Here is a 12,928-nt window from a genome sequence, read left to right on the forward strand (position 1 = left end):
ATACCCAGGATTTTTTTTATGAACGGGTTTGCCCCTTCAGGCCTTCAGCAACCTGAAACCAAAACTTCGGAATGCCCAAGCTAGTCTATTGTATTTACATTAGTAAAAAAAGGCCAAGCAATATGTAGTAGCAACATACCGATGATCACCAGTTGGATAGTTTCTTGGCAGTTGATATTACCCGTCCATCATCAGCATTGAGTTTTTTGTTAACTGGTTGTATTCCCTGATACATTTGACACTATTAGTTAGCGAACAACATCACGGACAAACATGGCATTGCACAACAAAAAAAAGAGTTGATACTTCACTATGTCAGAAGCAAAAAGTACCAAACTAAAATAGGTGTAGGGGCATAAAGTTGCTTTCTGCAGATGCGTAGGCAATGTATTAGACACAGACATTATAGACATATAGTTGGTAGAAGATCTTCACTGGGCAACATATTTTCTGGAATGGCAGGTATGAAACTTGCAGTACATAAAAGACAGTAAGGTATTTCCTCTGTTCCAAATTATAACTTGGGACGGAGGTAGTAGTAGGTAGACGGACATCTTGATGACTTGGTGAAAGACGTATAATCAGTCAATAAGATACTGTTTTCAGCTCTTTACAGACATATTGGCGATTGTGCACAACTCCAAAGTCTCAAACACACATTTATAACAAGAAGATGAAACCAATGGGGCCACCCCTTTGTCTCATAAACATTAACATGAATACTACCTAATATGCACAGTAGCAATCAGTATACGGTGATGAAAAACAAAAATTAGAAGGGTAATAAATACAAAATCTTTTTTTAGAGATCAAGTGATTAAAAAGTTAACAGACAACATAAAAAAAGTTAAAACACAGCATATAGTAAGCACTCCAAAGCTATTTACTGTTTGGACATGGCACTATGCATCTGATCTCTGCACAAGCAATCAGTCGCACTGTTGGCCGAACCAAATCAGGTCAGCAGTGTTCTTGCACGCAAACTCAGCACAAAGATTATGAGGGCAATGAAAAGGTTCAAAAGGGCAATGCGTTATTGGTGATGAGCGCCGCCTCGATCGTCTGCAGAGAACCCCAGGGCCGCCTCGAACACCTGCAAATCTCAATCCGATTATGCCGAAGCAAAGAAGAAAATCAGAGAGGGGAAATGGGAAAGGAAATCCTAGACGAGAGGAAGTGGGGAATGGAGGCGAGCTCCCAGCGGCGGCTGGATTTTTTTTTTTTTGAGGGGGTGGCTAGATATTGGGTGAGAGAGAGGCCATAGAGAGAGCGGGCCGCGGGCCCATTTTATGATCCCGGCCCGGTGAGAGTTTGGAGGGCCGCCGTCCGTTCGTCCTGGAACGGACGGTCAGATGGCGCGGTGGATGGTGGATAACCCTAGTTGCTCGAAGCCCCGCCCCCCGAGACACACAGTAGCGCCTCCGCCGCCACTCTCTTTGCCCAGCGCCATCCACCCGCGGCCACCATCCCCGCCGCCGCTCTCTTTGCCCAGCGCCAGCCACCCGCCGCCACCTCCCCGTCGCCACCAACCCGCAACCCCACTCTCCATGGCTAGTTCAGGAGGAATGACGGGCTCCGGAGAAGGCGCACAGCGGAGCAACTCCAACAAATCCGGCGACTCGAGCTCCTCTACCTCCTCTGCCACAAGCGGCGGTAGCGGGAACAAGAAGAAGAAAGGGAAGCTTCTGTCTCTGGGGAAATTCCATATTGAGGTGGAAAGTGCATATCCTCAAGGTCAGTCTGCGGTTGCTCAAACTCGCGCTCGCACTGCTGATCGTACTCCGCAGACTCGGCGTCCGAATTACAAGAGTAAAGAGGAATTCCTCCTCCTTGGGGCTTCGCCTGCCGCTTCATCACACAAGCAGAATTTCCATGCGGCTGCACATCCTCCCGAGTCTGACCGTCTGCTACCCCGTGAACAAGTGATGGATGTGAGTGGCTCTCCGTCTGAGCTGGCTTGTCTGAAGGCCGCGGCTGCTGAGCTGGCTCGTCTGAAGGCCCGTGACGACCTCTTGGAAGAGCTCGCCGCTGAAGGCAGCGCAGAGCTGAAAGCTGAGACCAACATGCTGCTGAAGGAATTTGCCCACTTGCTTCAAACGTAAGTTCGATTGAAATTCCAGCAATATATGCATCCTGATTGCAGTCTGTAAGGTATATCCACAGGAATTGGGTGATGTCTCTAATAAAAACAACTTGGTTTTTGCAGTTACAAGATGAAAGGCTGCATCAGTTTCTATGGACGTAGAGCGTTGCAAATGGTTCCGAGCAACGATTTCGACTTCGTAGTTGATTTCAATCACGTTCTTGATGAAGGATACATTGACCTGGCAGTAAAGATTGTGAAGGAAAACGATGCTTGCCGTGGGTGAGCAACACTTCAACCTTTGTTTTGTAATTCACTATTGTAGGATTGCATGCTTCCATTACTTCTGCACCCTACTGAAAAGGACACCTGGTTTCTGCGTTTTTTAGCATGTGTAAACAAAATTAGGCTTGCTTTGAATAGTTTCTCTGTTCTTGCTTTTTGACTTGAGAAATATTTGCTAGAGGTGACAGAGATTGCTCGAGCACTGAAACATTTTCGGACAAGCAATGTTGATCCCTAATTGACTGTTGATGATGATCATATTTAACCTGTGTATGTTCTTTCTTGTAACAGCAATGCATGGTTATTAGGGACAGCAATAAATTTTCTCAGGACACGGCGTCTGCTGGATAGGAATGAACTGCAATCCGTTTTCTTGGACTTTGAAAATTTGCCCGTGTCCATGAAGTCCTTCGCTCAGTATGATGCTTTAGACCTGGTTCAAGGAGATGCTTCGCCCTTTGGACAGGAAAATCATCTGGTGACAGCCAGGTTTATTGGCAGGCAGATTTATATCAGCGCCGAGGAGCATGTGCTTAAGCAGAATCTTGCTGGAAAAACCTGGGGAGGGCAGTTTGAAGCAAAAGATATTTATATCATTCTGTTCAGCCACACGAGTATCTTGTGCCTGATCCGACCAAGTGGAGAAACCCTTGTTTGCTCTCCTGAAAATAGGGTCTTGGACATCAAAAAGCTGCATGAAATCATGTCTGTGAAGTAAGAACTTGCCGGACACTTCCCTCCGCACTTCAAATGCCTGGATGACGATATATCTCTCTTGGACGCTACCACCATTGATGTGAGCTCAGTGGTGCAGTATCTCCCTTATCACGTTGCACTCATGCCACTTGCGGCAAACGAGTATCTTACTGAGAAGCTGCACAAGGCTATAGAAAGTGTCCGGATTCCAGCCAACGAATTCCGTGATTATATCTCCGTGTTTGAGTCAGTGCCGGCTAGTAATGTTGATTGGAGGGACGACTACACCGAGTCAAATTCACAGGATGAGTTGCTAAAGGCAGTCTATAAGCACGATCGCAGAGCTATCCAACAGATTTTGGACAAGAGCATTGGTCCGGTTCAGGAGGACACGAGCAACACTGAGGTGCAGATCACAAGCGCCACTGTGCTCCAGGAGAACACGAGGTTCGCTGAGCTCCAAGAGAGCACAAGGCAGGACAGCTCAAGCTCCACGGGGGTAAGGTCTAGTGCAGTGACTGAGAAAACTAAGTTCAAGCGAAACAAGAAAGGAAAGCTAGCCTTCAAACGCCATTTGGATGTGCATTTGCACAGCCACTTGGCTGCTAAAGCTGGTACAAGGCCGCTAAGTGGCATGTTTCAGGCGGAGGCGTACTCATCAAAAAACAACGATGTTCTTGGAGAGATATTCACTGATCTGTTCAGTGGTCCGTCAATGAAGATGAAGAAATTGTAAGTAAACCTTTCAGAGATTTTGTTCATCAGTCTCTTGTGATAATAGCAGGAGCAAAGTAGTATTAGTTGGCATCTATAAATAACTAGTGTGCTGCATCACTTGTTAACTCTTCTTTTTTTGATGTGCAACAGCCTTCGGCCGATCATGGCACACTACCGTCACTTGAGAGATATGGATGATGAGTGATGCCGAAGAGAGGTGGGGTTCGATGCTGATGGTGGCTGATGGACAAGAAGTACATGGCTGATGACCTAGTGTAGGTTCAGAGAGTAGTTTGACATGGAATAGACCTGTGGCCTTTGTAGCTTTTTATTTTGTGAGTCGTGGCATGCTGTAGTGGTGCTATGGATGTGGTATCGGTAGACAGAGCAACTCAAGGGGAAGAACATATATTCCTGGCTGGTGAATCTTTTGTTGACTATTTCTGCCCCAACACTTTATGCCTGTGTTCCACTTTGCTTTGTGTTTTGTGTTGAACCAAGCAGCACACTGTCTGAACATACCTGTCTTTCGAGCTGCACTGTCTGACCATCCCCATAGTCAGATCGCCCAGCCGGAAAACATGGCTGTCTGATCACTTGGTGATGCATTGATCGATACATAGCTGCTGTGTTCCTAAATATCTCTCTTTTTAGAGATCTCAATATGAACTACATGCAGATGTATATAGGCGTATTTTAGAGTGTAGATTCACTCATTTTTGCTCCGTTTGTAGTTCATATTGAAATCTCTAATAAAGGCTTATATCCAGGAATGGATGGATGTAGTTCATATTGAAATCTCTAATAAAGGCTTATATCCAGGAACGGATGGATGTATGCATGATCGCCCACTCCAGCGCGCGACCCAGCAGACGCACTGTCTGGTCGCTCGCGCAGACGCTGTGATTTCCTATCCTATGCCTCCACGTTTCCTGTTGGTTGTGCGTTGCTCATCCTGGTTTGTTGCCACGTACAGTACAGTCCCTGCTTTGGTTCATTGCCTCGACCGCCGCGTGCTATTTGGAAGAATCCCGTCTGTTCCGGCTTCTCCAGAGAAATTCCTGGCCGTCTCTCTACTACAGGCTCGCCGTTGTTCCTCATACGTCTGTCCGCGCTGCAGAGTGAAGCTTCCCCTGTTCCTGCTGCTGCCAGGGCCACTGCGTTGCTGCTGTTGCTGCAGAGTGAATTCTAGGTGAAGTTAGTATCATTTTTGTCACAACCTGTAGTTGGATCTCCGTTCTAAAATTTGTTAACGTCAGAAGCACCACGGTATAGACCTGGGTTCCATTCCCGGCTGGTGCAAGTTTTTTATTGTGCGTGCGTTTTTATGTGTAAATCAAACAGCACACTGTCTGATCAAACTGATAGGGGATTCATTCAGAGGTGAAGAAGAAAAAAATTCTACTCCATAAATTCATCGATCTGCCAATGATTAAGGAGCGATAACCAGACCTACTAATGCCAGTGACACATGTTTCGTCGAAGTGGAGCATCACCCACACGACACCATCCGGTCCAAGATCTGTCCAAGCAACTGAAAACTACCTACTGTATTCAAAGGCTTCAGCCGGTGCATGTCATCCATGGCGTGTTCGGCACCGCCGGGCCCCGCGAAGCGCGTCCGCCGGTGGATCTCCTGCACGTCGGCGTTCCGCTTGAGGAGGTTGCCGGGCCGCTCGCCGGCGGGCAGGTGGGTGCACACGAAGCAGAACATGGTCTGGTAGATGGACATGCTCGCCGACACCGACCCCTTGTTGCCGATGTAGCCCATGGCGTCCACGCCCACGGTGGACACCTTGATGTTCTGAACGCACCTCCGCAGGCCGCGCCGCACCCCGATGGTCAGGAAGATGCCCGTCATCTGCTTGCTCACGATCCTCACGAACGGCGAGCTGCCGCCGCCCTTCTTCTTGCCATGACCACGCGCGGCCTCGCCGTCGAGGTCGAGGTCCAGGTCCAGGTCGAGGACCATGGCCGGACCGTCGTCGGTGGCGGCCCTGGACTTCATGAACGACCTGTGCGCGCCGAACGATCTCGGCGACTTGAACGACGCCGATGACAAGGACGCGGTGGCCATCAGGTCCAGCGGCTGCTCCGGCCAGGCGAGCCCGATCCTGTCCGTCTTGCTCATCGTCTACAGGAGCGCCCTCTGCTGCGCGCTTGGCTGCTCGTCCACCGGGTCCTCCATGGCCCCGAGCATCCTGGGGGTGGCGACGACGTACCCCTCGGGGTGCACCGGGAAGCTGAAGGGCGCGTCGTCGTCGGTTTCGGTGTCGGTGCCGCCGGGGAACAACTCGTCGGAGCCGTCGCGGGTCGTAGTGGCCGGGTGGCTGCGGTACCTGTACTTGGGCCTCGAGCAGAGCAGGACGGCTGCGTCCGCGTGAGCGTGTCACGGATGAGCGCCTCCCACGCCAGTGCCGGCCGGACGTCCTCGGCGCCGAACACGTTGCCGGTGTTGAGCGGCACCACCTCCTGGAACCGGAGCACGTGCATGTCGGCCTGCTCGCCGCCGGTGGTGCCGAGCCACTCGGCAATGTCCAAGCCTTCCGGCGGCTCCTTGCAGGCGGCGTTGTACGTGCCAATGCAGATCCTGCAGGAATCCATCAGCTCAGCGCCATGCCACCGCGAGAAACGGAAAATGCGCCGCGATCGTGCCGAACAATTCGATCGTACCTGAGCTCCTTGCCTCCTTGGTGTTGATGTACTGCGCGCGCATCGTCTCCGAGTTCCTCCGCCGCAGCTTGTACGGCGCGGCGTCCAGGCTCTCCTCTGCAGATCGTTCAAGAAAAACAGGGTGGTGGTTCATGAGGAATTACTATGAATTTTGCCTCCGATTAGTACTACTAGCAGTTCAGAATACAAAATTTGGCAGTGGTAACACGTAGCAGGTGTTCGATGGTCAGAAGCAACGCCGATCAGGGTGAAAATGCGCAAAATCAACCAGGTCAAACGGAACTAGCTTGTCGTGCTCATGCGAGTGTACTGTGACACGATCAACACGGCGGTCGTGCCATGTGGTTGCACCACATCGCACCCTCTCGCGAGCCTTGTTTGCGCAGGCTGCCGCTGTTGCCCCTATAGAGGACTATGAGAAACAACTACACATACCTCTCATTTGTACGGCCACTCAAGTGGAGAGTTACCAGAATACAATTTACTCCGAAGAAGAAAACACAGTCGCATTTTTGCAAACCACCTGTGATTTTTTGTGAGGGTGCGAAGATCCATGTGAATTGGCTCAACAAATCGTTAACATCATCAGCACCAGTGGTCTAGTGGTAGAATAGTACCCTGCCACGGTACAGACCCGGGTTCGATTCCCGGCTGGTGCATTTTTTTGCTCAGTTTTTATGCCTCGTGACTCATTGTCTCTTTACGCACTGATGAAACATTTCGAGCTGAGGCCACAGCCTGCTACAACAGCTTCCGTCTTAACATGGGTTGTACTAGATCGCCGGCAAGTGCGACACGTCAGGAAAAAGAACAGGCCAACGGTGAAGCAAGGCATCAACGTTTTCTGCCTGCAGCAGCTTCACGCACCACTGATGACAGTATGCAGCACGGCAAACACATACGCATCCGGTGAGAAAGGCAGATGCGGCATCAGCTAAGCGATCGTCCACTGCAAAACAACCATCCTTTGGACAATCTGGTCCTTGCATGGTTTCAGGGTTCACAACACAATATCTGCATGAGCAATGCAACTCCAAGAGATTCTTGCGGACATGAACGATGTAACAGGCGACACGGAAAGAAGCTTGTGTAAAACCGTAGAATCGACTATTCTGCGCAGGTTTAATTACACGACACGGTCAACTACTAGCCTAAACGATCTGTAGCCAAATTGGCTGATGAACAAGATTCACAGTCACAGGACTCCACAAAGCTACTCGAGAGGGCGATGGATGCTATAAGAAAAAGAACGAGCCATCCGCATGATCAGCTGGTTGTGTTGCAGGCTTGCAGTATTCTCGGCTTCGTGTCCCAGTACTGGTCGAACCGATGCCTCGCGTACTCCTTGTACTCAAAGTCGATGTTCTTGTTCACATGCGCCTGCAGAGATAGAGGAAGAACCGAAAAATAACAGTGAGCTTTGATAGATTGATTATTAACACTGAGTAGATACATTGCAATTGCCTTTTGTTGTGGAGCTTACCGAGACTATTCCCCAGAGACCCCAGAAGAGATGGCTTGTGAGACTGTACTTTGCAATCAAGCCAAGCAATGTTTCGACTTCTACATCGGATGGGTTTTCTCCTGACAAACAAAGGAAGCATTTAGGAACAGCACATTTGAGTGATGCATTAAAGTAGTTTTAACGTGCAATCGTGCATTCTGAAGTATTCATCACATTTCCAGCACAGCAGAGTGTGGTGTTCCCAAAGAACTCTCCAATTACCTGAAGAACTAAGGTAAGCCTCAAGAAATCTCCGCTGTTCATCCATGTCTGAAATTATGCAGGGGAATCAAACAAGTAATCAACATGTGATTAAAAAGGTGTGAGACACATAGCCATCCATTATTATATAATTTGGTACATTTGGTTATTGAAAAACTAACCAGGATATTTTGTGAAGTCCATCACGTGCGGTGTATCACTATGATAATCAGCAGCCATCTCACAGAAGTGATTCGCAATGTCGAACGCAATAGGGTTAAAACTAGCGTATTCATAGTCCTGAAGGATAGAGAGATTAACAAAAGTGCAATCAGCTATAGAAAATAAACAGGCAAACCAAACTGTCGATGTTCCTAGAATCACTAAGCAGCACAAAGAAAAATTACGAGTCGACCATCAATAATTGAGAATTTTTATTTTGTGCTCTTCTAAATATGCAACCAGGTGCTAGTTTATGCTTAAATAAGGATTGAAAAATATTCATTGGTAAGCAGTATTGACTATAACCATAATTGAGAATTTTTCTTTTGTGCTCTTCTAAATATGCAACCAGGCGCTAGTCTATCTTTAAATAAGCATTCACAAATATATGTTAGTATCCATATAAACAAGGTCAGGTTTGTAACAACTACTTACAATTAAGGTCACTTGTCTGGTCTCTTCGTATATCATAATGTTCCCATACTGCAAATCATTATGGCAAAATACTACTCTCTGATCGACCCCGGACAATACATTCTCCAGCTCCGCAATCTCATCGCCGAGCGTCTCCAACCGCAATTCCCTGGCCTCCTCGGTCGAGCACCTGCTGCGAGCTTCCTCAAGCCACCGCCTGAATCATACAATGCCCTGCTGTTAGCTTCTGGTCGCAATACGCACATCTGCCACCCATAGCATAAGGAGTCGCGATTCACCAGGCCTACCTCAGCCTCTGCCAGAGCGAGATGTCCTTGGGTCCAGGCATGTCGAGCTCGTGAAACTCCCGCAGCTTCCTGGCAATCAGGCCGGAAATCTCCGGGTCGCGCAGATCCGGCGCCGAGAGCGTCTGAGCAGACAACAACGCCAGCCACATCAGAAGGAGAAATGGCATTACAGTAGGAGCAAGGAGCAGCAAAGCCATTGCGTTGCGTACGTACCCTGGCGTTGATGAACTCCTCGACGCGGCCCTGGGGGAAGCGGCCGAGGAGGCGGGGGCCCTGGCCGTGGCGGGACATGCACTCGAAGGTGCGGACCTCGTCGGCGCGGTCGAAGAAGACCTCGACGCCCTGGCCGTAGATGCGCACGAGCACCTTGCGCGGGTCGCCCTCGCCGCCGGGCCAGGTGATGCGGAAGACCTCGTTGGTGAGGGCGCCCTTGAGCTGGGACACGACGAGGGCCGCGGGGTCGACGTCGGCGCCCCAGAGCTCGCCGGCGAGGCGGTGCAGGATGCGGCGCGCCTCCGCCGGGATGCGGTCGATGCTGGAGCTCCGCCGCAGCTCGGGCCCGGCGTCGGCGGCGGCGGCGGCCATTGGCGTCAGCGGCGGCGCGCGGCGGCGGGGGCGATCTGCGGGGGTCGGATGGGAGGGGGGCGTGAGTCGTTTCCCGTTGAGTTCGCGAGAGCTGTTTGATGGGGGAGAGGATTGGTGTAGGGTATTGGGGGTTGGAATGGCCGTGGGATCGGATCGGATCGGAATCGGGATTGTTGCTGGGGAAAAGAAGTGGCAGCTGGCAGGAGAAGCTTCCAGGGAAAAGTTAATAATTGCACGAGGAGCCACGTCGGCTGCTACGTTGCGCGTCTCGTGGACACGTGGGAGGGAGAGAGATACGAGTTTACTTTACACAGTACGGACGCGAACGCTACTCACCCATGAACACCGCAGTGGTACTAGTACTATCAGCTCATCAGGATTTAAGTGCTAGACTTTTCGATGATATGCGTTCAGTTCTTACGATATATACATACTAAAAATATAACACGATGATATAGATGATCTATAAGAGTATCATATTAAATTTTTGTTTGGTTAGAGGGAAGAGAAGAAAAACAGGTTATAAATTTACAGTCAGCTTTATGGGTTCTAGCATCCCTTATGAGAGAAAAAGATGGCCCACCCATTAATAACATAATAACATGTATATATAACTAACTATCGTATGAATGAGCTAATATGGCTATAAGTAACATGATAACTTCATTAGTAACATGATAACTTCATTAGCCGGTTATTATCTATACTATTAACCTTGTTCTAAGATCCCAACGATGCATTCAAAAAAAAAACACCTATGGGCGTCATTGCCATCAATTGGAGGCAAGGTTTTCACTCGACTATGCATCGCTAACCATCCGCTTGTGATGACAGGGACAAGTTAGATACGACCACCACCACCATCTCCCGCCGAATAAACATCGACCCCTTGGGCCATCAATCATCACTACCACCAATAGAGTTAAACATTGGGACCTAGATATGTTGCACGCTGAGCTACCCTATAGCCCGGCATGCTACGATAACTAGCTGAAACAGAGGATTTCAGACGCTTTGCGGGGACAAGATCGATGAGTGAACCTGTGCATGAAAACCGAAGACTGAACCCGTATCAACGCTTTAATATAAGATTCATACAAGGTGACCGAAGACTAAACCGAGGAATGACGCAAACGTTCGCTCCCATACACCATCCACAAGGAACGAGACTCCATGATGTAGAATGGCAATTAATTAGAAGCATGTATGGCAATTTCTTTACATAGCATGGAAATTCGGTCTATTGCGGCATAGCAAATTCTCGAACGTGTTGGCAAATTTTCCTTTTTCTTTAGCCTGGTAGTTCTTTCTGCTGCATCATGGCAAATTCCTAAATCGCATGGCAATTTACTCTACTACAGGCAAATTCCTGATAATTCTTTGGCTAGCATGACAAAAAAAACATGACAAATCTTTCTGTAATAGTATGACAAATATATTTGTTATACCATGACAATTCCTAAGTGTTCTTTGGGAGTGGTTTTTAGGGAACACTCTCTGATGGCGTTGTTCACTCAAACAAGATTCCTGTAAGAATCACCCATAAAAAAGAGAGATTCATGTAAGAAATGCCCGATCATTCGCTCAGGTGGCCTCCCCTTGGGGGAACGTCAACATCGCGTTATTGGTGTCCAAAATCTAAGCTCTAGATATAAGGTAGCATTATCTCTACTCCTATTCAGTTGGTGATGATGGTGTGTCTACCATCCATCATTTCTGACCATTAAATCTACATCTAACGGCTATAATGTAAGCTATGACCTTTTTACAACAACTAGAATAATGCACGTGCGTTGCAACGGGATATAAATATTGTAGTACGTTAGCTTGTGATTTACCTATCAATAATAATGTGATTTTGTAAATAAATGTTCATCAAATCATGACCGTGAATTACCTTATATTTTGATTAGAAGTTTGGTAAGTAAATTAAAATGGAATTGGTTCAAAAGGTAAGTAAATTAAGGTGATTGATTGTCATATAAATGAAAGGTTAGACGAAAGGGTGGTGAAGAGAAAGGTGAAATGGAACCTTACGTTCTTTTTAAGTAGTAGAGATAATTCACTTCTTTTCTCCAATTTGTGGAAAACCCATTAGTATCTTAAAACCAACCACATCCCTCCCTCGCGTCATCAAAATAGCCTAAGAAATATATTTTGAGTGAAACATAGTATATTTTTAGTGATATATGTACATCAAAACTAGAGTGTTTTCTTTCAAGTTTGTGATCAAGTATCATTCTATTTTGGATCCGTTGCAACGCACGGGCACATTGCTAGTATGGAGTAAAAACGAGAGTTCCTACTTCCCATTTTCCCTTCGTTTAAAAAGATAGTTCATGTTTAAAATTGTATTTTAAGAACTGGCTCAAGAAAGATTTAGATTGAGAAAGCAATCATATCCACGCTGCCATCGTCTCTCTCACGTTGGTTTTACATCGCTCCGCACAGGAACTAGCAATCAAAGAGCCAGCAAAGAACCTAAATGCGATAAGAGCAGAGTAGATGAGGAGGGCTCAGTACCATTACATCGGTTGTTGAAGGAGACGGCTGCAGTGCCGGGACGTGCCTGGCGGATCACCCGCAGACGAGAAGGCCACAACACCGACCAGCGCGGCCGCAAGGCTTGAGACATTGCCGGAGAGGGCCTCTGGCCGCCGGCGACCATCCATCCAACTAGTGAACGAGCTAGCAGCTGAAATAGATGGCGAAGATTCTGCCCGTGAAGTGTTCGGTTGGAGACAGACAAACAAATTTCTTGTCGGTACCGGATAGTGGATCACTTTCTTACTGGTCACGTCAGTACCTAAGCACATGCGGTCCGGTCGCTCCTGACGAGCAAGACACGCCTGGATCAGCACCAAGCAAATCCTTACGGCCGCTGGCTGTGATCATCACAAGCATCCCGTAATCTGACGGTTGCAGGACAGCGCCTCAAAAATATATTCCATCCGTTTCTTTTTAGCCTTCATACATCTCAAGTCAAATTTAGTATAGTTTGACCAACTTTATAGAAATAAATATCAACATTCACAATATGAAATCAATATCTTTGGATGCATCATAATTTTCATACTATATAACTTCAGTATTTTGGATATTGATATTTTTCTATATAAATTTGGTCAAACTTTGCGTAGCTCGACTTCAAGCAAACCTTATACATGAAGTAAAAAAGAAACAGGAGTACAAAACTTCACCCGGCAACAAACGAACATGCTTAGAAAAACCCTGCATGGA

The 12,928-nt window shown here is 47.9% G+C and overlaps 2 protein-coding genes, 1 non-coding gene and 1 pseudogene across 3 annotated transcripts; 2 read left to right on the forward strand and 2 right to left on the reverse strand.

Moving 5' to 3' along the window:
- Window positions 1-1,386: 1,386 nt before the first annotated feature.
- Window positions 1,387-4,235, forward strand: LOC125542984 (uncharacterized). Its single transcript, XM_048706228.2, has 4 exons — window positions 1,387-2,098; window positions 2,207-2,365; window positions 2,660-3,796; window positions 3,932-4,235. The coding sequence occupies exons 1-3, from the start codon at window positions 1,548-1,550 to the stop codon at window positions 3,084-3,086; spliced, it is 1,137 nt and encodes a 378-aa protein (XP_048562185.2). The 5' UTR covers window positions 1,387-1,547; the 3' UTR covers window positions 3,087-3,796; window positions 3,932-4,235.
- Window positions 4,236-4,285: 50 nt separating this feature from the next.
- On the reverse strand, window positions 4,286-7,405 carry LOC125546683 (type I inositol polyphosphate 5-phosphatase 1-like; annotated as a pseudogene).
- On the forward strand, window positions 7,043-7,113 carry TRNAG-GCC (transfer RNA glycine (anticodon GCC)). The gene has a single exon. It is a non-coding gene; the product is annotated as a tRNA-Gly (tRNA).
- A 134-nt stretch (window positions 7,406-7,539) lies between the features above and the next one.
- On the reverse strand, window positions 7,540-12,390 carry LOC125542987 (putative choline kinase 2). Its single transcript, XM_048706232.2, has 8 exons — window positions 12,212-12,390; window positions 9,317-9,723; window positions 9,104-9,225; window positions 8,817-9,012; window positions 8,342-8,459; window positions 8,181-8,228; window positions 7,938-8,038; window positions 7,540-7,834 (listed from the first exon to the last, which is right to left on the reverse strand). Exons 1-8 carry the CDS (start codon window positions 12,354-12,356, stop codon window positions 7,721-7,723), a joined length of 1,251 nt encoding a protein of 416 aa, XP_048562189.1. The 5' UTR covers window positions 12,357-12,390; the 3' UTR covers window positions 7,540-7,720.
- Between the last annotated feature and the right edge of the window lie 538 nt (window positions 12,391-12,928).

This window comes from Triticum urartu, chromosome 3A (assembly GCF_056163025.1).
Source record: "Triticum urartu cultivar PI428250 chromosome 3A, HENAU_Tu73, whole genome shotgun sequence".
In the NCBI taxonomy this organism is placed as follows: Eukaryota; Viridiplantae; Streptophyta; class Magnoliopsida; order Poales; family Poaceae; genus Triticum; species Triticum urartu.

What these genes read in the sequence shown, in the direction of transcription:
- LOC125542984 (XM_048706228.2), top strand. Translation starts at nt 1,548, where the DNA reads ATGGCTAGTTCAGGAGGAATGACGGGCTCCGGAGAAGGCGCACAGCGG. An exon ending in TTTGCCCACTTGCTTCAAAC is followed by an intron (nt 2,099 to 2,206) that starts GTAAGTTCGATT and finishes TGGTTTTTGCAG; the next exon opens with TTACAAGATGAAAGGCTGCA. An exon ending in GAAAACGATGCTTGCCGTGG is followed by an intron (nt 2,366 to 2,659) that starts GTGAGCAACACT and finishes TTCTTGTAACAG; the next exon opens with CAATGCATGGTTATTAGGGA.
- LOC125542987 (XM_048706232.2), bottom strand. Translation starts at nt 12,356, where the DNA reads ATGGTCGCCGGCGGCCAGAGGCCCTCTCCGGCAATGTCTCAAGCCTTG. An exon ending in CTTCAACAACCGATGTAATG is followed by an intron (nt 9,724 to 12,211) that starts GTACTGAGCCCT and finishes CGACCCCCGCAG; the next exon opens with ATCGCCCCCGCCGCCGCGCG. An exon ending in GGACTTCACAAAATATCCTG is followed by an intron (nt 8,229 to 8,341) that starts GTTAGTTTTTCA and finishes GCATAATTTCAG; the next exon opens with ACATGGATGAACAGCGGAGA.